This window comes from Ammospiza caudacuta, chromosome 14, assembly GCF_027887145.1.
Source record: "Ammospiza caudacuta isolate bAmmCau1 chromosome 14, bAmmCau1.pri, whole genome shotgun sequence".
NCBI lineage: Eukaryota > Metazoa > Chordata > Aves > Passeriformes > Passerellidae > Ammospiza > Ammospiza caudacuta.
Window position 1 is genome coordinate 15,962,463 of NC_080606.1, and position 26,044 is coordinate 15,988,506.

A 26,044-nucleotide genomic window follows, 5' to 3' on the forward strand; every position below is an offset into this window, starting at 1 on the left:
CGATTTCATGACTTTAGACCTCACCTTCTGATTTAAAATGTTCCATGATCTCACAAGTTATTGAAAGGGTGACAGTGTTCACTTCTGCCTTATTTTGTTCAGGAACATGGCTAAAGAAAAGAAAGATAAAAATCCAGCTGGAGCAGCATGATTTGAGTGCATCAGGGTTTATAAAAACTGCTTGTGTTTGCGAGGAGCAGGCTGTAATAGACCTTGCTGGTTAACAGAACATTTCCTTCACATTTCAACTTAAATGGAAAGTTTTCAAAATTCAATTATGGACTTTTTCCTTAGGTTGGCTGGCAGTTAAAGAACCTAGTAAATGCACTGTGGGAAGACCCAAATGGAGTGATTTTAACCTTGAAAAAACGTCCTCAGAATACCCTGGTTTCTGCTCCTGCCCTTCTGAAGAATGTGAGGTGGAAGCCTCTGGCCCTGCAGGTAAGTGGTGCTGCAATGTCATGGTAAATCCTTTATTCAAAAGGAAACACTGCAATTTTACCTTCCAGTGAAGGGAACAGGAGCCGTCCCAAACTCCTCTGAAGCAGAGTTCTGAGATAAACAAGTGTGGCAATGCTCAGATTGTTTTCTCCATATTTTGGTGACTCTGGGAGCCACAGGAATTCAGAAAGGAAAGAACATTTACAGAAAGTTTTATGGAGAACAAGGTTCAGAGCCTGTTCTGCCTGGCAGTGCCTCCCTGTTTCCATTATTTCACAGTCTGTCACCTACTTGTTTGTAACCAAGTGTGTCAGATCCATTAAATTCCAGGAGAATCCTGCTCCTGTTGCACACCTCTCGTGCAGGTGGAGTTTTGGCAGCAGGGATGACAAAACCTCTGCTATTTTCTGTGTACTCACTCCTTGAAAACCTGCAGATGCAAAAAAATAAAAGACAATTGTGAACATCACAGCTGCTTCTTCCTACAGCAGGAAAATCTGAACTCAAAATGTCATTTTTAAAGGAAAGGCTTGCCAGTAAGTCAGTAACTATTGATGGTTGTCTTTAATGCCATTTAACATCCTGTAAGAAGTTGATGCACTTCCATCATGTGGAAGCTTCTCAGAGCTGTTTTGTTTGGTTCATAGGACACATGAATGTGTTTCTGAATGATTTTTAAATTAATGAAACAAAACAAACCCTTCAAGCTTATCCAGGCAGATTTCCTCCCTGCCTGGCATTTTCTAAATCTTTCATTTCTCAGATTTCCTGAATCCTGCACAGTGGCTTCACTTCAGGAGTTTGTGCAATCCTTGCAGCCCAGGAATGCTGACAGTGGGATTTAGGGCCACCTTTCCTTCTCTGTGCCTGCCCTGGGGGAGAGGAACGGGGCCCTGGGACCCCCAGAGGGAATTTTTCTCTCACAACACTGCAGGAATAACATCCTTTGCTCTGGCAAGATGCTCATGTATCTGCTTGTGAACTTCAGATGGAGCCTCCAGGGCAGCAAAATGGAAATTGCAATGGCACAGGGCTTCCAGAGAGATCCTCTCTTTAGATTTGTGCATTAAAGAATCATAATTCAGGGGCAGCTCTGGATGTGGGGCTGTGACACAGTGAGCAGTGTGTGCTGTACACTCTGCATGCATGGATTTACCAGCAAAAATGCAACTTTTGTTGTGGTAGACAGAGAATTGAAAGTGCACCAAGCTGCTTTTGTTGAATTATCAGCAGTTCTGGTTTTGTGATGTCTCCTCTCCTGATGAGCCCCTGAGGAGCAAAGGGCGCTTGGAGTGTCTCCTTCCTGGGGTGTATTCCTTATTTATCAGAGAATAGTGGGGTGAGGCATTTAAATAAAAATATAAACCTCTTTGGAAAACAAAACCAGCCCTGCCAGTGTTATTTCTCAATAAGAAATATGAGGCATGGAAAACCAGTTTTAGATCTTTTATTCTTCCTGCCACAGAGACGAGCTCGAGTGTGAGGAGCTGGATCCGTGTCAGGGCGCAGGTTTTGGGTTTGCCTGCTTCCCGCAGCTCTCACCTGGATCTGGTGTTATTTATTATTGTCAGTAATGACTTGGAAGCAGCCTGATTAAATTTCAAGATGCCACTGAAGCCTGTGCTTCCTGGACAGCTGACACAACAGCTTGTTGCTGCTGGAAGCAGTGAGCTCACTTCCCTCTCCTGTTGGCTGCACTGCCCTCACCTTTCCGTGACTTTGGCATTTTTCAGACTCTAGAGCTGTGGAATTGTAGGAGAATTTCTGGCTTTGTTTGTTTGGTTGTTGTTCTGGAGGTTCTGCTGCTCATGGATTAAATGAATCCTGCAGAACAGGCTTTGGGATAGCAGAGAGCACAGCTCAGACAGGAGGGTTCACAGCGAGGGAAGAGCAGGACGGGGAACGGCCAAACAGCCCCAAACTGCAGGAAAACACCCCAGAGAAAGCAGATTGAGAGGGAAACAGCTCAGCAAAAGTCAGACTGTCACAAAAAAGGGATAACACACATGGGTGTGCTGTATTTCATGGCATGTTCCAGCTCCTCATCCATACATGTTTCTCTGCACATGCTGTTTTCATGGCGCACCCCATAGATCAATTCCTGTGTCCACATGTGGAGAAATTTTTCCATTCTGATTTAAAATAGAATGGAAATCATTCAGTTTTCTGGAAATGAATTTTTTGTTGGTAAAAATACCCCCAAAACAAAAGCAGTACCTATTTAGGGAAGGCCAAAAGGAAATAGGGTTTAAGAAGTTGAAATCGTATTTGTTACCTCAGGTTGGTGCACAGCAAGAAGTTTTAAATAAAAGTTGTCATGTTCTCTATTGTTGCTTCAGGCACTTAAAGAGGTTATTAATATTTTTTCTGCAATAATTAAGTTTAAAATTATACCACATAGGTAATTTATGAATTATTGATGATACAGAATCTCTGAGGCCTTATAAAATTTATTACTTGGCCTTGTTGTAGTATTCTTTTGCTTTAGAGTGTTTTCCTTGATGCTGAATTACAACAGCAGAGTTTCCATTTGTCAGTTCTGTGTTCTTTTATCTTTCTGTGATATTTGTGACACCATTTTTTTCCCCTTTTGTCTCTGGCTGACATTATGTGATAGTGGAAGATTATTTGAATTTTAAACTCCCTAATTATTTTCCCACTCAGGACAAAATGTTTTTGCTTTTGTTTTTTTAATTGGCAATGGCAAATAGGCCTCTGCACCCTACAACTTCACTCAAATAAAATATATATATTGTACTTTTTTCTTTTTATTTGGAGAACTTTTCAAATTGGAATAATCCTTCTGTCACAACTAATTGATCCAGAACAATTACACCATTTATTATTTCGTTTATCAATAAGCATAGATAACTAATATAATTTTGATCCCTTTGTAGAATGACATTCTTATAAAAAAAAAACATCATTTTTTGGTATTTAGGACTGCTTTTACTTTTTGAACTACATAAAAAATATTTCAGTGTTTACCTCTTGAGGATAGAAAACATTTTATTTAGAAAAAGATCAGTGTTTATGCCTTTCATCCAAATTTTGAGTCACTGGCTTTTCCTTCCACCTGTAGAAAACTGGTTGTATCTATTTAAACATAACTTTTATAAATAAAAATATTTCCTATTTCTTGAGTATCAACACAGACTGAACCTTGGTTGAAAAATATTCTTTGTTTATATCTCTGTATCCTGCCCAGCATATTTCGTTATCATCCTTCTAGTCCTTGCAGACCATTGGCTTGAGCTTTTCTGTGGCATTTGAATCAAACAATTGTGTTCAATGCCATGAGAAAGTTTAAAAAGTAAAAATCTTAACCTAAACAATAAATAAATATCCTTTAATTTCTATTTCTTTGCTATTTACCATAGCTTTATAGCCATGGTATTGTATCACCATGGCTGTAAAGCCAAAGGACAATGAATTCTGCTGTCTTAAAAAATCAAGATGTTCTGTCCTTGCTAACAATAAATCTTCCACTGAAACCAACACAATCATTTCATTCAGTACAAGTATTCCAGAGCTCTGTAATTAACTTCTGTATTAATGGCATTTAATACAGTGTGTCCTTTCTCCTCAGATAATTGATTTTCTGCATTGATTAAAGATCATATTTTGATTGAGTCTCAGATTTTCCCTTGAGGTGGTTTTTAAATTAATTTAATGGTCATTTATCAGTTTCTTTCATAACTTTCTTGAAGTCTAGAGTTTCACTGGACACCTTTTTGGAAGAAACCTCAGAAATTTAAAAAATGGCTAATCCAAAAAAAGAGGTCAAAATTCCTAAAATTACGCACACTGATTTTGTTGTTTCTTGTAGCACGGAAAACATTAAGTTATTCTTCATGTGCGTTTTTGATTTTTGCAGCCTGTGATTCCAACCAGCCCCACGAGCAGCTCTACAACCCCAACGAGCACGATGGGCATGTCCTCAAAAATGGACAACTCTGCACTCCAGGATGTTTTCATTCTCTCCCCTATGTCAGGACTTTATGGCCCCAGGTATTTATGTCCTAAGGAATTTGAGGTTTTTGAAAAATAAAATTTTACACTTTGATTTCATTAAATTTATAAAACAAAACCAAAATTAACAGACCCATCATCAAGGTAAATAATTAAGAAAATTAAGAGCTAAAAATACATTAAGCACCATATCATTGTTTTGAGTAACTGAATTTTCACTTAGTTGAGAAAATGTGGGCTTGTTCCTAAATCAAGAAAGTATTTAAAGAAGTCTTTAAACAGTTGGTTAGATTTACTTTTATGTGTCTACTTCTATCTTATTCTTGAGCGTTTCTGCAAGGGAAACTCTTGTCTGCTCATATTAAAACAATTCCTCATGTTCTCCTTCAGATCCCAGAAAATTCCTGAATGTTTATCTCACAATTAAAGTGGCACCTAATGATGGTTTTGTTAATTTACATTTGTTGAATTGCCTCTCTTATTAAGTGAAGATTTCAATTGCAAAACTTGTGATTTGTAGCATTTGGGAGAGGCAGTTGCATGCTGGAAGTTTCCCTTAAATGGTTCATTTCTCCATCATCTTCTGTTTTTAGGGATGAAATTGGAATCATGTCTTGTGACGACATCAGCAAGTTTGGAAAGCCTGGGATGAAGGGCTCAGAGTCTCCAAACTATTTCCTGGAGCACGAGAGTGGGAAATTCTACACGCTGATAGAGGGGGAAGGACACCCCGGGGGCTCCGAGTACGAGAGGAGCAGAGCCCCAGGCGTGAGGAGAAGGGAGAAAACCCCAACCCATGGTAGGCTGCCCTTGTCACCCTCCTCCTGCTTCACAAACTCCGCTCTGAACTCTGAAACACCCCCAAAATCTGCCATTCTATGTCAGACCTGCTGGCTCTGAACAATAAACAGAATTTCACATGGAGGAATAGTTAGAAAAGTCACACACTAACATTCCTGGTCAGAAGTTATTTATACAGTTATTTTGCAGTTCATTCTGGAACGTTGAATGGTAATTAAATTCATATTATTTGAATAGCCAGCATCTTTATTTACTCAATTTCCCCTCCCAAACTCCTGGAGATTATTCCACTTGCAATGTTCTGGGCTGTTAAACTTCAGTGAAGGAACTGCCTTGTGGTGTGAAAGTGTCTGTAAGATGGAAGGCCCTCCAAAATTCAGCACTGCATTAAATGCATGAGGAGTAGCCTACAATGCACTCATTAGAGCTAGAACTGTATTTCAGAATCTTAGCATGAGGATGCCTAAATATATAAAATGCTAATAAACACTGATTAACTCTGGTTTTCCATAGAAATCCAGTGTGTACACAAATCCCTATTGAGTGGTCAGGTGTACAATCACGTGTGCTTGTGTACAAGTGTATGGATCTATATTTATGGATCTATATAAAAAGTGTTGTTGAAAATTAACTGATACATTTTTTTGCTTCTCTGTTGAAACTGAACTGCTTGGTATTTAATGAATTTGAGAAAAATCCTGTAGAAACACAGCAGTGTATGGGCTGTGCATTTTCAGCTGCTTTATTTTCAAGGCAGCAGGACAGTTTTGTAAAGCTTACAAATTTCAGATAGGAGATTTCTTTTGAAAAATGGAATTATGTCTGATTTTGCAAATGGCATTATTTCTGTACCTCAGAGAAAGCAAAGACCATGGTGTTCTCTGTGGGCAGCTGCTATCTTTTGAGATCTATATGGATATTTATTTATATATGGCAAGCCATCCAGAAGTCCTTTATTCCCCAACTCTGAGATCTTTTTTTCTCTCATTTTTAAAAAGCCCCAACAACTCCCTAAGTTTTTGTCTTTGAAATTAAAGGCAGGGAAAACCTCTGGGAAGCTCAGAGCAGTGAAGGAAAATGTGCCAGTGAAGAGCAGAGGCACTAAAATCCTGCTGCAGTTCAGGGGAGAGAGAGAATCCCAGGACAGGTTCTGGTGGAAGATCCAACAGCAGCTGGAAGGGAGTGGGGGAAAAAAGGAAATTCCTAAAGCCCTGCAGTCCCTGATTCTGCTGCTCAGTCTGGTGTGGGGTTTGATACCAGGGATGTTCTGAAATGCAGCTTCTCTGCCTCCTTCTCTCAGTATTTATCTTGTGTTTATCAGTTACACAGAACTTCCCTCCTGCTGCTGGAATTTGCTGATTGCAGCTGGATTTCTGGCAAAAGTGGCAAGTAAAATGGACTTGATGGTGTGTGTGTATATGCACACAGAACCTTTTCAGGGGAGGAAATCTTAATAAATCTTTGTTATAGGCAGGGTATTTTTAGCAAATGCTTCAGTCATCTGCTTGATGCTTGGAAGAGCTGTGATGCTGAGGAACAGGATTCCATCTTGGGACCAGTAATGTTCACTCTTTATCTCCTTGGGAAGTGACATCATTTTAAAACAGAATTAGAATGAAAGATAAAGAGAAATCTTAACTGTGATTAAAATTGGAGCCAGATGGGTGTATTTGCCTTGCTTTCATAAATTCTTCCTGCATGGTGACTTAAAATATTGGGTTCCCTTCCTGATCCCAGGAGTACACAAGATTTTTTTTTTGTCTATGATGGACAATTCTGATTGAAATCCAGAAGGAATTTGGTTTTGAAGTCTCTGAAGTATGTCTTTCTCTCAAATATGACTGCTACACCAGATTTTTTTTAAACTACAGATTTAATTAATCTGTTGATTACCAGACATGCAAATGAAGTTCTACTGTAGTGGAAGGTTTTGTACTGTCTGCCACTCTTGACATCCATCACCAAAGTGACAATGTGTCTTTCAGTAAAAAGACAGGATTTATGGCAGCTCCAGCAAACTGATGCTGGAACCACAGACCCTTGAGCAAAGAAACGAAAATAAAACTTCTGAGGCCTTTCACGGCCAAGCAGCCACTTTCATTATTGCCTGGGCTGACACAAACTACTGCTCCAAAATTCCAGCCTTGGACCTAGCAGGGTTCCAGCCATTATTAGAAATCAGTCTCCTGTGCAGGTGGATGGATACTCAGGCAGGTGATGGGTATTGAGAGCACATGCAAAATACAAGAAGATAAATAATAAATCCATTTTTCCAATGTATTTATGAAAATTAAGCTTGTTTTTAGCAACGTTGAAATGCATTTTTTGGTTTACTTAACATTATTCTCTGTTATTTTCCTGACTCTAAAATGCTCTGGTCTAAACAGCTCTTGTGGCAATGTATTTCAAACCTCTTCCATTTATGTGTTAGAGGCAAAAACATCATAAATATATTTTTTTCTTTCATTTTATTCTGGTATCCTTGTACACAACAATTTTTTGCTTCTCAGAAAAATATCCAAGCTGCAATGTCAAAACAATTTATAGCTTACTTTTCATTGGGAAAGGAGTTGGAAGTGAAATAAGCAGTTTACACAATCACTTGTTCATTTGCCTTGTGTGATTCCTGGATTTCTAGTTCTGATCTCTGTTGTGCTGTGGTATCTGTGTTTGTGTATAAATCATTTCAGAGCTTGAGATCTTTCCTTTCTTTACAGAAAAACTGCTCAGTTTGGTTATGTTGATCTTCACTGCCTTTGTGCCTGTTTTCTTTTTATAAATTTTTTTATCTTGTTTCTCTATCTTTTTATATTATTGATTTTTTTTTAATTGAGTTTTTTTCTTAATTGATATTGTTCTTCTAAGGATTAGGAGTTGAATCCCATATTTGTAGTTGAAGGTAGTCTCAGGTGTGAGGCAGACAATGAAATGTATTTTTCCATAGGATTATTTATACACTAAATTTCATGGTGTGCACAAAAGTGTAATCTGGGCAAATCTCAGTATCCCAAATGTCACCCCCCTGATTTTCAGGATATCTGGGGGTGCTCTTGGTTTGGTGCCCTCCCATCCCTGCTCTGTGCTCGGGTAGGGAATGGTTTGGGCACATCAGGGTCTCACTGCCCCAGCCCATGAAATCCAGGGATTAAACCCCCAGGGCTGAATCTTCTTTTCTGGCTGCTCTCCCCAAACTGAGCCCCAGGTTTTCCTCCTGAGCCAGTGGAAATGAATGTTCCTGGGAATGAGATCCCTCATTTGTCCCCCTGGGATTTCCCAAGTCAGGCGGGTTTATGCTTCCCTGACAGATCTGTGTTATTGCATCTGTATTAATTCTCTCTCTGCTTTTCCTACAGCATTTTCACTGAAAATCTGTTTCTCTCTTTATTCCCAACACCTGTTTAATGAGTGAGGAAGTTCATACAGAGCAGAGTTCTCAAACAAATTTGTAATCCGCTTTACATTCACAAGGAATTCACCAGAGCTGGTGGTGCCTCCCTTGAGGTGGGGGTGATAAGAGGAGGCTCTGGGATGTTCCACTGATCCTGAAGGCCACAGCTCTGAGGGGTTGTGTCACACCTGGAATTTATTTAATTTACACTACTGACCCCACAGCCTGCCATTCCTAACCTTCCAAAATTCCATTGGTTTTCCTTGCCTTGTTTGCAGGAGATCTGAGGCCAGTCTCGATGCCTACTGAGTACAGCTGGATTGGGGAGCCCAAAGAACAGAACATGTACAAGAGGGGAAGCAGAGGTGAGTATTTTCTTTTCTCTCCTCTTCTCCAAGATGTTTTTCCTTTGTTGCTTAAGGAGCATCACAGGAAAAAAAATCTTTTTTTTTTCTTTTTTTTTTTTTTTAGTGTCACAGAAGATCTAAACCAGCCTGTTTAGTGTCTGTGCTTTTCTGTTTCTATTTCTGAAAATTAAAAATTTGTATTAGTAGGAGGAATTTAATTCTAGTATAAAGAAACATAAACATCAAGGGGAAAAGTACTTTGAAGGCTCAGATAGGTGCTAAAAGCAATCAGTTCCGAATCTGCACAGCTCTAGAAAACAGTAAGTGATGTTGCAGATGTAAAGTAGCGTCCTCTGAGAACATTTTGATCAGTATGAATTAAAATTTGGAACAGGAATCAGCAACTGTACTGTCAGTGTTTAGACCAGCAGTTCTATCACAAAAACTTCCATTGATCCCAGTGGGAATTATGAACTTTGCAAGAAGGAAAAGTGATTGCACAGGGTTTTTTTTCCTTTATTTCTTCTGGCAAAAGGAAAACATATAATTCAAAAATATATTCTTCAAATATACAACCATATTTATTGTGACACCGACTGTTGAAGATTCTTGAGTACCATTTTTTAGAATCTTTTAGACATGGTCTGAAAGCTGAGAAGAGTTCAACTTGACTCCTAAAAATGTGACAAAAAATGAATGATATTCTTGAAGATCAATACAGGATTTTAAACTACTTTTTTTCAGTAAACTTTCATTCCAAGAGAAAATAAATTTCATTTAGGCACAAGCCTTTTCTGATTTATTCCAAATCTGTTGATGTGTGTTTAGCTCATATTTCACTGCTGCAGACAGCAGCAGACTTGTTGCCTGGCCAGCTCCCATTTTGAAACTGTGCCCAAGTTCGCTGCACATCTTCTTAAAACTGTTATTCCAGCTTGTCAAATTCCTTGAAATTACAATCCTGGAGTCTGGAATGGTTCCAGAGGTGCTCCCTGCATGATACAAGCCAGTAATATTTTCTGTGTCTGCTCCCTTTCACCACCCATGGTGAAATATGGGATGGAGTGCAGGGAGAGCCCTCACAATTCCCTGGACACTCCCAAGATTTTCCCAGTTTAACAGGACCCAGGGATGTCTCTGCCCAGCCAAAAATGGTTCTCTGTGCCATTCACATTCTCTGGAAAAATCCCTTCACCCAGGATTTTTCTCCTGGGAAGTTGAGAGGCCTCAGAGAAAAAGGAAAACAATTATTATCTCATTTGTTTCTCCTGTGATGTGCTCGTGTGGAATGTGTTTGGAGATTGTTTACCCACAGGTGATTGTTCCATTGGACTCTGCTGTGAATTATTTTGACTCTTTGGCCAATCAGGGCCAAGCTGTGTTAGGAGTCTGGAAAGAGTCAGGAGTTTTCACTATTCCTGTTTTAACATTAAGTATCTTTTCTGCATTGTTTAGTATAGTATAGTATTATTTAATATAATATAGTTATAATTATAAATATTATTAATAAGTATGTAATAACTATACAATTGTATTAATATTAATAATATTGGTATTATTTATATAACACTATGACTATAAAATAATAACATTAATATATTATTAAATAATATAACTAATATAATTATTCTTATAATATTGTATTATATTGTATTGTATCATATCATATCGTATCAATTATTATATATTATTATACATTATTATATATTATATATTATATTATTAGATATTGTACTTGATATAATGATAGTTAATATAATTATTATTATATTGTTATAATATTGTACTATTTATAAAAGAATTACTTAGCCTTCTGAGAACATGGAGTCAGATGATCATTCCTGCATTTTTATTTGAATTATTATATTATTATAATTTATTAATAATTATAAAATAATAATTATGAAATAATAAATTAGCCTTCTGAGAACATGGAGTCAGATGCACAATTCCTGCCTTTGTTGGGGCATTCCCAGCATTTACAACGGTTCTCTGCTTGTTTCCTCTTCCTAATATTTGTTTTTCCCTTCCTCCCCCTCCAACCACTGACTCTGAGAACTCGCTGCTGCGCTACCTGAGCGATGACAAGATCCTGGTGATCCAGGAGGAGCCCCTGGCGCAGAAGGACAGCAAGAGGGACACAGCCAGGAGGTCCAGGAGGAAGGGCAAGGGGCCAGGGACCCCCGGCTTCCCCATCAGCCCCTCGGTGCTGGCCTCCACCATGAGCATCAGGATGGAGCCGGGGCAGCAGGACGTGCTCGGCTTCTCGCTGGCAGAGAACAACACCGTGCCCCTCTACCACGTGAGTGCCCAGCCTGCTGAGCCTGGGAGAGCAGCCAGGGTTCTGCTGCGGGACTGATGCAGAAATCCAGGTGTTCTGCTGTGGGATGGATGCAGGCATTCTGATGCTCTCCTGTAGGATTGAGCCAGGCATTGAGGTGTTCTCCTTTTAGGATGGATCCAGACATTCAGAGGTTCTTCCGTCGGATGGATCCAGAATTCAGGTGTTCTCCTCTAGGATGGATCCAGAATTCAGGTGTTCTCCTCTAGGATGGATCCAGAATTCAGGTGTTCTCCTCTAGGATGGATCCAGAATTCAGGTGTTCTCCTCTAGGATGGATCCAGAATTCAGGTGTTCTCCTCTTAGGATGGAACCAGAATTCAGGTGTTCTCCTCTTAGGATGGATCCAGAATTCAGGTGTTCTCCTTTAGGATGGATCCAGGATTCAGGTGTTCTCCTGTGGGAGGAATCCAGAATTCAGGTGTTCTCCTGTGGGAGGGATCCAGAATTCAGGTGTTCTCCTGTGGGATAGATCCAGGCATTCAGGTGTTCTCCTCTTAGGATGGATCCAGAAATTCAGGTGTTCTCCTGTAGGATTGAACCAGGCATTCAAGTGTTCCCTTGTAGGACTGATCCAGGCATTCAAATGTCCTGTTAGGACTGAACCAGGCATTCAAATGTTCTCCTGTAGGATTGATCCAGGTACTCAAGGGTTCTCCTGTGGAATTGATCCCGGAATTCACAGGCTCCCCTGTAGGATGGATGCAGAAATTCAGAGGATCTCCTGTAGGATAGAACCAGGCATTCAGGTGTTCTCCCCTTAGAAGTGATCCAGGTATTCAGATGCTCTCCTTTAGGACTGATGCAGGCATTCAGGTGTTCTCCTGTAGGATTGGTCCAGGCATAAAGGCTCAGTCCTCTACTCCATGTTTTCATGCTGTATTTCAGTCTGAGAAAGGCTGCTCAGTGTTGGTGTCATGAAGAATTTCTCCTGAGAGTCACTTTTTCAATGTCAGTATCACGACAGCTTTCTCATCAAAGTCAGGACAGAACAGCAAAACACAAGGCAAGAATCATTTGCTGTCAGATGCTTTAATAAAATCGTGCTCTTAATTACTCATCTCACTGAGTTTAGTTTAATTAGACTGTACTATCTCTGAAGGTTCATAAGGATCCTGCACTCAGCCTCTGATAATGATTTATTATACATTAATTTATAAGCTTTTGTATTTTCACTTTGATTACTGTGTCTTGTAAAAACAGATGAGTTTAATGGAGTTACTGTTTATTTAAATTTATTTACTTAAATTGTGGATTTCAATCTCTCTGACAGAGATTATCAGCATCATAAAGTCAAAGCAAAGGATTTCAAACCTGGAGACAAAATCAGCAGGCAATTTATCAGGATGAATGAGAAAATTATTGTACAGCCCTACAACAAACCCCAACAATATTTCATAACTTGGTAGATGAATCAGCTGGTTTCAGTCAGTTGTTATAATTCTGTTGATGATCTGTTGGCTCACCTGAGTTCTGAAGAGAAGGAAAATAGGTTGTTTGTGGTAAGATGCAAATTCCACCCCTGATTTCAGGACTGAAGTTATATTTTCTTGCATGATTTCCACCTTATAATGCAATTAATTGATGTGACAGATTAGCAGTGTGGTATTGGATAATAATAAAGTAAATATTGAAGAATACCTGAATGACATAAAATGTCAACTCTAAAGGGTCTGAAGGAAAAGCAGGAAACTGGAAAACAGGAAGAGCCAACATGGAGTGGCTGTTCCACCCTAAAAGTGAGTGAGTGTTCACAAACTCAGTTAAATGTGCAGTGATTACAGGGAAGGGCACAGGTAAAATGATTCTTCATGCACTGACAGAGCAGGATTAATTCTTTTATCACCATAAATTCCTGGAGCAGCATTAAAAGAGGCCTTTGCATCCTTCAGGAGATAATCACAGGAATCAGAATATCTGAGGCACTTTGTCAACTGCCTTATAAATATACAAGAGGAACTGAGTCGACAAACACACAGAGCTGCTGACACAGATTTTGTGGGTTCTTGCCAGCACAGAATCATTCACATTAATGTCTTTCCATTTGGAATACTGAAAGAATTCTGAAAAGCCAAGCAAAAAAAATGGGCATATTTATCTTGAAAGAGAGCTACCCAGAAGAAAAATGTGAAATATCAAAGAACATTCCATGGCAGCTTGATAGCAAAAAGGAAAAGTAACAGAGTTGTTGTGTTCTTAGATATAAATTTATAAGTTTTAAGTAGGTCAGCTCATTTCCTTAATATCTAAAGGTGTTACCAGGATTTCCATAAGCATTTTGATATACAAACTTTTTTGGATAATGAGACCAAATCACCTTAAAACAGCTTTTGCTACATTTTTATTTAAAAAGTTGACAAAGCTGGTTTAGCTTTTCTTCTTACCTTTGCTCTGTGTTTTTCAATGGAAGGCAGAACTGGTGGAATCCCATTTCCATGAAATCCTCTCCTCTTAACACATGCCCAGTACAACTTCTGGATATAGATCAAAATTCCAGGCCAGATAAATGCTTTGGGAAATGGAGAGCATAAATAGGATTTTCATAATCTTTAGTGAAGGGAAGGTGATAATGTTTTGTAATCAAACAAAGATGGCTTGATGGAAGGAGGAATTGAGCATCACTTAGCCATTGCTTCATTTTCTAAGCACTTACACAAATATGTAGCAAAAAACCCCAAAAAGGCACTTACTTAACAGTAGTTTAAATTGCCAGACGTAAGAAGTTTTGCAAAATTGGTAATTGCAGAGATTCACCACTAGATTAATGCTTTGGAAGGAATGTTGATTTGGAACCCAAAATTAAACAATTAGCCTGATTTCATAAGTTGCTGGGAGGATGCAGAGTTCCTATATAAAATGGATATTTAGGTAATGCAATATTGGCAGCGTGCCCAGGATATAAAATGATGCATGAAGCCATGTTGCAGCAAAATATTCCTGTCAAGAAACACTGCCCCCTTCCAGGATATATTCATATCTCTAATTTAATTGATATGCAATGTCACAAAACCTAAGCAAGAGTCAATTACAATTAGCAAGGCTGTTATAAATAATTATTAATTAATAGATTATCTCTTGGAACACGACTTTCTATGTTTACTAATGCTTCACTTCTGAAGTGACATCATTTACCAGGTTGAACCTAAATATGGGCTTACAAGGATAGAGTTAAAACCTGAATATGCTTTTATTTTGTATTACCAGAGCTCATTCTGCAGAAAATTAACTTATCACACAGGACTCCAGCTCAGTTGACCAGATATACCTGGGAAATTTTCATTTTGCATTTCTGACCATAAAACAAAACACAAAAAATCTTGGAAAATCTTCGGGATTTCACAAAAAGTTATAGAAAACTGTACCCATCCTGCTGCCCAGTTCCATTTTGCTCTGTGGCAACCAGCTTCCATCTAAAAGGAGAATATTGAAGTTCTCCTTCCAGATCCAGTCTGGAAATCCACACAGTGTTCAACTCTGTGGTTTTATTGCACAACTTTCTGAAGCTCTGAAATTCAATTTGCTGGTTACCACATTAAATTCTCCAATTGGATAATGATCTCTCATCTGGTTTTACTTGGTGATAAATGTTCTGGGCCTATTATCTACAGAGTAATTGGATATCTTCCTTTGTAGTATCATATATTAAAAAACTGGAGAATAGATTGGAATTTCAATTTTTTTATTTTTTTGTGCGTGAATTAGAATTCAGTGTGTTGAAAAGACTTAATTTTTAATGAGTTTTAAGATCAATTCTTTCATTTCAATGTTCCCCTGACAGTCAAACAGAAATAATGGTTTTCACTGAGAGTGCCAGACCAGGAGTCACCTTTTATTTGAAAGATCATTTGAAGCATGACGGTGTTTTAGGGTTGGTCATTGTCACCCAGCTCTTGCTTAACTTGCTTTTTATTCCCTTCTTGCTGATCCCAGGACGTTGGTAACTCATCCCTGTGGCACAGGGCGATGGAAATGCTCTTTCAGTGTTCCTGGGGCTGCAGAGGCAGCTTGACAAACGATGTAAAGTTTAGTGGTACATGCTGGGAATTAAAACCTGTGCAAAAGCAATGTAGAGCTGGGTGTTGTGTAATGGGTGCACGCTGGGATGTGCCAGATGTTCCAGATGCTTTTTTGGGCTGACAGGCAGTCTGAGTGCTGCTCTGATAAGTGGAATAATTAAGATAGTCTGGGAGAATCACACATATTCAGCTCCAGTGACTGAGGGAGGGGCCTTTTATTGCCAATTTTGCAGGAAATGTGCTCATGTTTTATTTATTCCTTCCTGCTCTTGCAGAAAGAAACAAAACTGAGCATTACTTTCTTCAGAGTTTTATTTCCTTTCTGAATTGCTGAATAAATTCCATCTTTGCTTTTTATTTAAGTATCTGTAATATGGAAAACCTTCTCCTACCTTGCAGTTATGCTGGGAAATCACTCTGGGGATGATTGTGTAGGTTCTTTCTTAGCCAGAAATAAGTATTTCTGCGTTCTGTAGCTTCAAAATGGGTCTGCCCAGTTGTACTGATTGCAAAATAATATTATTTTTCATTGGGACTGTGCACATGAAGGCTTGAGTTGACGTGTCTCCCTCATACTTGAAGAGTATCCTTGAGTAGCAATGCCCAATAATGTGTTTGTTTAGAGTTCTGTTCAGACCTGACTCTCTAAACTACACTATTCATTAATCTGTAAACAACTTAAAGGGGAAAAAGGTATTTTAAAAAAGGTGTTTTACATTATGAGGGGAAATAAAATGTTAAGAAAGGTTCTTTTTAACAGTAATATATTAATATCATCAGTCTTTAGGTTTCCACATGCAGTAAGCAAGAACTTCATAACTGATTTGGATCTAGGGAAAATGAAAGGACTAAACCAGTATTAACCCAGAACTCAGGCTGTCCTTGATTTCAGCCCCTGCAGAGCTCAGGAGAGGGGCTGGGGTTGTTTGGAACAGCCAGGTTGGGATGGATGTGTCTGCAAACTCAGCCCCAGGACAGGCTGCTCACTCCTGCAGCTTCCAAAGGCTCAGGCTGCCTGGCTGGCCCGGAATTCCTTTATTTGCAGTTATATCAGGACACTTTGCACAAAGCAAATATGAGGCTGCCTTTATCCAAACATATGCAGTGTTTTCAGAAGCAATTCTGCTCTATTAGAGCATATTTAAATGATGATATTCTGCATCTTCAAACAAACCACCACCAATGCAAGTCAGCAAATGAAGCATTCATTAACCTGCTGTGACTTCATGGGTAAATTGCCATTTGTAAAGCATTCTGGAGTCCTCTGACTCCAGAGAACCACAACACAACTAAGTTTTAGTGCATTGTATTATTTTAGTAAGTGAATTTATGTCCTGTTTTTATTGTTTTGCCAGGCTACCAAAAAAACCAGTTTAGATACAGTCTAACTATATATATATATTTTCTAAACCCAAATTTAACAGCTGTTTGTTAGTAAATATATTAATTGCAACTGATATTATTGTTATGGTGATTACAATATTTATCCTCCAGAAGGTGCAAATAGAAGTCTCTCCCTTACCACACAAATATCATCTCCTGCTGCTGAAAGAATCAATGTGCAGGAATCCAGTTGAAATCTTTTGGGGACTCCTCTGAATTTTCTCTCTACCCAGTGGCTCAGCCTCGCTCCCCTGTTCTTTTCCCCTTCCTTCCTCAGCAGGAGAACCAGGATTTGGTTTTGGAGGACAGGAGCAGAAAGGCAGGGTTTGTGTTTGGAGGACAGGAATATTTCATGGCACAAAGGAAGGATTTGAGTTTGGAGAACAGGAACATTTCATGGCACAGATAGGAATTTGGGTTTGCAGGACAGGAATATTTCATGGCAGAAAGAAGGATTTTGGATTTGAAGAACAGGAACATTCCATGGCACAAAGGCAGGATTTTGGGTTTGAACCCGGAACGTTTCATGGCAGAAAGACAGGATTTGGGTTTGGAGGACAGGAACATTTCATGGCACAAAGGCAGGATTTGGGTTTGGAGGACAGGAATATTTCATGGCAGAAAGAAGGATTTTGGGTATGGAGGACAGGAATATTTCATGGCAGAAAGAAGGATTTTTGGTTTGGAGGACAGGAATATTTCATGCCACAAAGGCAGGATTTTGGGTATGGAGGACAGGAATATTTCATGGCAGAAAGAAGGATTTTGGGTTTGGAGGACAGGAGCATTTCATGGCACAAAGGCAGGATTTTGGGTTTGAACCAGGAACGTTTCATGGCAGAAAGGAAGGATTTGGGGTTTGAAGAACAGGAGCATTTCATGGCACAAAGGTCAGCCTTGGGCAGGGAATGGGGCAGGTGAGGAAGAGGAGGGAGGAGGAATTGCCTGTTTTCCCTGAGCTGCCCTGCTCCCCCTGTGTGCTGGCAGTGTGATCATCTCCCATCATCACAAACTCCAGAGGATCCCCTCCCTCTGCCCCCAGCCCATTTCTCAGCTGCCCTCTTGTTTCTCCTCAGCACAAATTTGGGTACCCCCAACAGTACACAAATGTAGATTACAGTGGGTGATTTCCTGTCTCTGTTATCTCTCCCCTCAGCAAGGGGGAGTGGAATGAAAACCTCAAAGGCCATTTTTATTTTTAGCTCAGCATGATAATTTTGAAAGCAGATTCAGTGGGTGAAAGCATCAGCTCTCTCAGGTAGAGAGATAAGTAAAGCCCCTTGTAACAAGGCCACAGTTTGATTGTTTTTGAACAAACATGATATAGAGAAATCTTCAGGATAATAAATATATGAGTTAAAGAAGCAGAAGAACAAATAATTTTTTCTTTTTTTACTTTTATTAATAACAATTAAGTATCTGAGTATAGCAGAGTGGAAGAACAGAACAATAAAGAAGCCTTGGAATCTTTCCATCTGAATAAATTATATATGTAGATGGAATAAATATCTTGAATTTGGCCACTGAGATTAGTAACACACATGAAACTATTCTAATCTCATTATCTCATAACCAACTATTCTTATCTCTTGCTTAGGAAACAAGTAAATAATGGGTGTTGAATATTTTCACAGCATCTCTGCAGCTCAGGGTTCTGTTCTCAGTGGTTTATCTGATTTCTTTACTTAGGAAAAGAAATTCTGATTCAAATGAAATTTTTGTATTTTTTTTTTATAAGTTATTTATAGAAGTTTCAGGTAAATGGGACTTTCTGCAAGATTTCCTCTGGGAGAGGAGCCTCAGATCTGCCTGTGGCCCCACAGAGGCTTTGGTGTCCTTTCATCTCCACTCCTGCAAGGCAGCAGCAGATCCTGGGGATCCCTGGAGCTCCAGGAACGTGGAGCTGACTAAAGAAGGCAGATAGGTGCCAGTGACCTGAATTTCACAGAGTTTGTGCTTTACAGTCTCTGACAGCACGACAAGACTGGTGTCTCCTGAGCCTCCCACATGTCTGCTACTCGTGAAAGTGGCCTTGTAGTAAGATGAAGTAAAGTTTTACTTTGGGAACTAGGAAAAAGCAATTTTCTTTTTTTCAAATGTCACAAAGTGGTAAGAAGTAACTGCTCAAAAAAATGTATATATAAGGTTGCTGAAAATGCAGGTAGGAGCCTTCCACATTGTCATTGTCAGCATTGGATCTGCATGTAATTACAATTACACAAGGAAATTAATTTTAGCTATAGGGAGACATTTATAGAAATGCCAGGGCGTGGGTGTTTCCATGTATAGTACCAGAAATCCTTTATAAAGGTTGGCATTTCAAGCTGCCAACAGGATTGTTCTCCCAAGAGAGCTTCTTTGGGGAGAAAATCAATCAAATGAAAGATGATAAATATGTGACAAAGGTCTGTAGTAATCCCAAATGTCCACACTTAATTACTGGTAATAATCTCTGTGTTAGTGATGAGTTGGTCAGGAGCTGAGATTTTTTCTTCTAATAAATTAATTACTGATAGACTTTAAAAGGTGTAATTATGTTTTATATGTTTCAACTACTAATATCAACAATTTTCTCTCCCTCTGTATTTACATAGATATTCTTCTTTGCTCTTTTCTATATTACAGCAACTAATAATCAGTTACAATAATCTATGAGTTGTTCAATGGTTAAATAATATTTTTCTTTTTCACACTGTTATAGAGTCTTTTTAAATTTCCCTGCTACAGACTATGCTTCAGTTAATGAGATTACATTATTCAATATCTTTGGAAATTAATGCTTGTTAATGCAGAAAAATTTGTGGTGTTGAAAGACTGACCTCTAGAAAAATGTGTTTTATTATCAGAAGCAAATTTCTCCCTAGTAAGTCTTTTTTCAGCCTAATATATGCAAGTTCACATCCCACTTATGAAATCCATCTGATCAAAAGGAATCTGGAGCCACAATCCAAGGTGATCACGTGGGGCAGAAGTGGATTTTGTGCATTTTCTTGGGAGGAAATAAATAACTGAGTTTTTATAGCAGTGAAAAATGGTAATTCAGGTGCTGGAAAGAGCAGCCAGAGCAGGTGAGGGAGGTTTATTTCAGCTGTGCCAGGGAACAGAGCATGGGATGGGACCCATTTGGGGCAGGGAATAAGCCCTGGTTTGGAAACACTTTGCTTTTACTTTGGGAGCGTTTTCGGAAAAGGAAATTAAGGAATAGAATGGGAAGCACTCACTGAATTAGCAGTCCCACTTTTAGCTGCTAAAATTAGAAACCTTGGAAGTCAGAGGGATAAGAGAAGGAAAGCTTTGAGCCTTCTGGTAGAATAAATTCTATTTTTATAACAGCAGCATGGGGAGTGCTGCTGTCAAAGTTCTTCTGCTCGCTTGGCCACACAATATTTTCCTGGGCTGTCCCCAGCATTTCCAGGGATGCTCAGATTGCTTCATTTGTGTTTGGCAGAGCATTTTCAGCACCAAAACAACCTCTCTGAAAGAGCTATTTTGCTTTAGCTGTGTGCTGTTAACACTTCCAGTCTGCTTTGAGAAAATGTGAGTATTTCTACAGGGTATTTTCAATATCTTTAAGTTCTCCAGGCTACATTTCAGCGTGCTCAGAGGAGAATTGAGGCATTTCTGGCTCTCAGGAAAGGCTGTTAGGGTTTTTGTACTCAGTCACTCAGTGGGGAGCTCTGCCTGTGCCTGGTTTCCACAAGGAGTGTCAGAGAACTCCTGCTTTTAGTGTAAGGGCACTTTTCATTATTTTTCATCAGATAAGGCCCCTTATTTGAGTGGGATGATCTTTGCAGCTCCCATTTGCTGGAATATTCCAGCTGAAGCACTGAAAGCTGATAACTGGTGCTGTGCTGGGCTCCCAGGGCCAAGGGGGCTCCTTGGAGGAGGAGGAGGTGGCAAAATGTGAATTTCTGAAGCTGCCTTAGAAACCCTGCTGGAAAAATGCACCCAGCAAACTTCCTGTGCTCTGAGCTCATCTGAGGCTCAGCATTATCTGTGAGCAAACATCTGCTGCAGGCACCAAGCAGTGGCACCAAACCACAAACTCTGCATTTGCTAAAATGATCACTTTCCTATTTGCTTACCCAGAAAGTCAAAGATTTTGTAGATTTCTGTATTTATAAACAAATACATGTGAATTTTACAACCTATCTGGGGGATGGTTTTTTTTGTAATTTTGTTTTTTGTGAATTTCATTTTTTGTGAATTTCAATATTTAGCTGAGGGGAAAATCTTCCATCATAAAACTTGTTTTAAAGTTACTTAAACTGTCTGAAGATTTTATTTTTAACCCCGAATCAGCTGCTGCTTACTCCACAAAGACAGGTTCATTTCCAAACCTCATAGGAATAACCAGTGTGGTAAATCAAGTTATTTAAAGCTATGTAAGAGTGATGTCAAAGAAAGTTTATCCTTCTGAAATTCTGTATTTTACATTGCAATATTTGCTCTTTGCATTCAAACTCCCCTTCAAATATTAACACTTTTGCAAACATTCAAACAAATTTTAACTCTCGTATTTTAAAGAGCTTTGGTCACACTCAGAGAGCATCTGAAATTCGTTTGTGAGTGCAAATGCAAGTTGTTTTAAGCATGATCTTCATTTTTAAAAACTCTTAGCCGGAAATTGAAATAAATGTTCCATTTCCTTTGCTTTAGAGTTGCAGAATGACTGTGGTTTACCTCTGTCATTTTTTCACTGCGCTCAGAGCACCAAGGAAGTCTGGTCTTTGTGCTTAATGCTCTTTATTTTTCTTCTACAGAGACCAGGGGATCCAGTCAGTGGAGATACTGAAAGGTAATTACTTCTTTTATTCTGTATTTAAATATATACACAGTTATATTTGTGGATTAAACTGCATTCTTTACTTTTAGAGACTTTGTTGGAGTATTTGAGGAATACGTTTTCACGGTTTAGACATATCAGTGCTGATATCATTTAGCAAATGTTCATTTGCCAACATCAAATGTAAATAGAAATTACAAAGGTTTAAAAAATTCTTCAGATAAAAGTTTATAAAATATTTGTAGAGGGGAAAAATTCTACTGTTATGTTGCCCAATCTACTTTTTTACTTTAAAAATTCAGTATTTCAGACTCACTCCGAGGATGAAAAAAGTAATGTGTGTCTAACACAATTTTCATAACCAACAGGCAGAATGTTTCCATAAACATCTTTCAATGAACATCTACCTCTAATTCAGTCTGTACAAAATTACTGCTTATATTTGTGGTTTGGAGTACACAGATATTAAGAATGGGGTCTTCAGTTTGGTCTTTAGGTCTGACTTGAATCAATTTATTCTAATGAAGAAAACAGTGTTTTTGTCTGTCATTTCTTTGCTGTGTATCTGATGAAGTATCTTCATATTCATGTTGCATGCAAAAGTCACAGTTAAAGAAATGTTTGAAGCAACAGCTATTTTGTATCATCATATATTCTAATTAAGTTTAGTTGTAATCTATGATAATTATTCTTTTTATGTTTTTTCATCCTGTATATGGCCTAAACCCATTTAAGAAGCGGAATAATTAATTAGATTTAGAGCGCTTTGACCAATCTAAAGGATTTATGACTGCTGGTGATTCCTTCAGTGCTGTAAACATCCCAGAATTCAGCTAAAAGTCTGAGGTGTGACACTATCAGCTGCTGACCACCTCACACTCGATTTTCAGGGCAGGCAGCATTTTTACCTCTTTATGTGTGTTTTAAACATCACAATGCAGTTGAAAGGCAGCTGTGGTGGTGCCCATTGGCTGCTGTTTTCCTGGTGTGCTGTGCATGGTTAAAATGGCATTATTAACCCAATGAGCAGAGATTAAAGTGAAATACAGATGAAATTCCACCTCATCTGACAACAGCCAGTCCTGTCTCTCCAGTGCCAGCACTTCATCACCTCAGCAAAGAGTGGAGGTTTGCCTTTATAGGAGATTAAACATATAAATATTTCAATATTAATATTTTGTTCCACTTCACAGCCTCCCTCCTGTGCAGGGTTACCTGGTGGGAGAGCGAGTTATTCTTGATCTCTTTTGAATTAAAACTTCATGTCACATTTTGCCTTCACCTCTTACGCCTGAGTGTTCAAAACCTGCTGTTTTCTGTAAATCTGACTGTTTTTATTTAGCCTTCCATCCTCTTTAAAGGTTCTCCTGTCCTGTTGTTCTCTCCCACCTGTTTCTCTCATTTTCAGCCTGGCTGTGCCCTCCCTGGGCTCCTTCCTGCCTGACTCTGTGCATCAGAGAGAGACCCCCCACCCTCCCCAGAGCAGCCATGTCTCCATCACCATTTCATTTCCTCCTCCACATCCCCATTTTGGTGCAGAGGAGTTTGTTTTTCTCCTGAGCAATTTTGTTTTTCCCATAGCAAAGGGCTCCTGGTTTTTCCCAGCAGGTTGCACAGGCCCAGCTTGGCAGGGACATTTCAATCCAGATGGAACATCCCTGGTGGACAGGACAGGGCACCTGCCAAGAAATACTTTCCAGGGACATATGACTTGTGAGAATTTTGGCAAACTTTCACAGCAAAAGGCTATGCTTTTCTATTCTTTTGTAGAAGAATCCTTCTCCTACACATTTTAGATTTCAGGCCCAAAACATGACCATATTACGTCTTTTCAATATGTTGAAAAATATTTCAAGAGGCAGAATTATATCACCTTCCTAATAACCTTATTTAAAGTTATTTAAATAACTTAAAACGAAATAAAAACAAATTTTCAGATATTTATCCCCTAGAGTTAAACTTTGGCAACCAGGAGACAAACTGTGTAGATAGACTGACATATTTGGGTGAAATATCGTTACCTTCCATGAGTGAAAGAGGGGAAATTTAGGTTGCATATACAGAAATTCTTCCTCTGATGGAGGGGAGGCCCTGGCACAGGTGCCCAGAGCAGCTGTGGCTGCCCCTGGATCCCTGGCAGTGCCCAAGGCCAGGCTGGACAGGGCTGGGAGCCCCTGGGACAGTGGGAGGTGTCCCTGTGAACAGAACCACACAAGGGGAGACAGGCAGAAAAGCTGCATCAACCACACAAGGCACAGCTGCTGCTTGGATGAACATTTCGCTGAATTTTTCTTTATTTTTTATATGAAAACACTGCTCAAGTTCTTTCTCATAACACATTTTGTCTTTGTAAATAATCCTTAAAGATTATTTTCGTCTCGGTCATGGCGGTGTGCTTTGGAAATTACTTTTTGTAGTTGTGGTTAATGCTGGAGAGATAAGAAGAGATAAACATTTTAAAAATTACTTTCAGACTTGACATTTTGCTGTCAGTATTGCAGGTTCAGATGCACCTGTGCTACAGAGATTTACAGGTGCACCTGAGTTGCTCGAAGCATCAACAACCCAGAGCAGAAAGCTGAGCCAGGGATTTCAAACCTCACTACAAAATACTCAATAATTAATCTGCAGTGAGAATTTCCCTGTTGTAACAGGAATATATTATATAAGAGATGGAAGTTCTAGTAACCTACATGTAAATCATGGATCCAGATGAGGTGATAAAAAATGCATTCCTGTGACCAGGTAGATAAATCCAAAATGCTACATGTGTGTATTAGTCCAAGTTCTGAAAATGGATAAAAATTACAAATCTGACCCTGATTCAGTGTCCTATTTCCATTATGGCCAATTCTGTTTGCACAGGACAAGGAAAGGCCTCTGGTGCTGCTGCCCTGCCTTGATCTCCAGTCTTTACAGAAATCACATATATCAGAGATGGTATCTTTGCATTTTAAAGTGTCAATTCTTGGTATCTGTGGCATCCTGTAGCAAAGTCTTACAGAATTTGGTGCTGCAGGATGCTGTGGTTATATTTAGAGATTCACAGAGTGTCTGTAATCACTATGTAATCAGTTTGGGTTTTTTCCCTGTGGTTATTTGACATCTTTCTTCTGTTTGTTCTAGATATGCAAGTTCTGCCATTGACCATCCAGGAAACACATCCATGAGGAAGGTAATGATTTATAAATGTGCTTGAAATAAGCAAAATACTCCTCAACTGTTCAATTAATTGCCATATTTTTAAAAGACACCTTAGATATCCCAAACCTTGATATTTGCCTATGTTATGAAAGAGCTGAAAACAAAAATCTAGGAATAATTTCCATATTGAGGAAACTGGCTGCTGCAACCACAGCCTGAAATGCTTTTAGTTAAGGTTGGGAACTTGGGAATTCAATTAAGTTTGGGAACCTTGGAGTGTGTTCCAAGTATGTGATGGTTTGGGGAGGAGAATCACACACCACATTGGGCTGGAAGGCACCTCTGGAGGGAGGCTTACCCTGAAGGTAAAGAAAACTTTTAAAACTCTTAGAGTATTTAAATAGTACCAATACTATGATAGGGAGATGGAGGATTAAGATTTTCCAATATTTTTTATGGTACCAACTTTGAGGTGCTCCATTTTCAATGGAAAATAGCTGTAAAAAAAGCCTTTTTTATAATTTAGCTTTTGTAATTATTTCATAGAAAGGAAAAACAACAGAACCTTCATTTGTAGAATGTCAGTTCTTCATTCTGACTTGGCACTTTTTACACTGATTGGGTTGGACAGGGCTTGGAGCACCCTGGGACAGAGGAAGGTGTCCCTGCCATGGCAGAGGGGATGGGATGAGCTTTAAGGTCCCTCTCAAACCTTTCTGTGGCTGTGATGACTCAGTTCTAAACAATTTCCCCTAAAAACTCCTTAGGTGAAAACCAATGGAGGTACAAGCAACCAGTTTTACTTTTCATTGAGTGTTTCTGTGCCAGCACTTCTCCTACCCCCTGATTACACTGAGAACTCCTTAATTTACCTTCAGGAGCATCAATTCAATTCTAGCAGTTTTTAAATTTCGTTTTTCCCTGTGCTGGCTTTGGGTGGGGTGGCAGGGTGGGCACTCTCAGGCTGTGGCCTCGTGGTGTGGTTTTGAGATAAGAATTGAAACACTGACGGCCCCAGTGAGTTCTCCATCCTCTGTCTGTCTCCCATAGCAACTCTGAGTCATTTGGAGTTGTGAGTTCTGTTTCCTTGCAGTGTTTGCCACCAAGTTAATTATATTACAGTGGTTCTTTTATCTCTCAGAGTGTGGAGTTTGAATTTTTACCTTAGCAGTGCTAATTAACTACTGATTCCCAAGGTATTGCAAACCTCTCACTTTCCCTAGTTTCCTTGGTTTGAATACATTCTATGTGTGCATAAACAAAACAGGAAAAATAATTAGCCATGCATTTTAGAAGAAAGATATTTTTTATTTCAGAAAAATATTTTGAGCTCTCCCTTGATTTGTTGTGCTGTTTCTTTCATTTCATCCTGTAAGCATGTGCACTGTTATGGAAGTGAACAATCTGTCTTTTCTATTGTTTATA

At 39.1% G+C, this 26,044-nt stretch overlaps 1 protein-coding gene across 1 annotated transcript in view; it reads left to right on the forward strand.

The window, feature by feature from the left end:
* LOC131563874 (connector enhancer of kinase suppressor of ras 2-like) overlaps positions 1 to 26,044 on the forward strand; it is a 167,161-nt gene that overhangs the window by 117,270 nt on the left and 23,847 nt on the right. Inside the window, exons 10-16 of the mRNA XM_058814063.1 lie at positions 295 to 441; positions 4,319 to 4,452; positions 5,007 to 5,212; positions 8,881 to 8,966; positions 10,997 to 11,251; positions 21,453 to 21,487; positions 24,602 to 24,650. Coding sequence (XP_058670046.1) covers positions 295 to 441; positions 4,319 to 4,452; positions 5,007 to 5,212; positions 8,881 to 8,966; positions 10,997 to 11,251; positions 21,453 to 21,487; positions 24,602 to 24,650 — 912 coding nt within the window. The remainder of the gene's footprint in view (positions 1 to 294; positions 442 to 4,318; positions 4,453 to 5,006; positions 5,213 to 8,880; positions 8,967 to 10,996; positions 11,252 to 21,452; positions 21,488 to 24,601; positions 24,651 to 26,044) is intronic.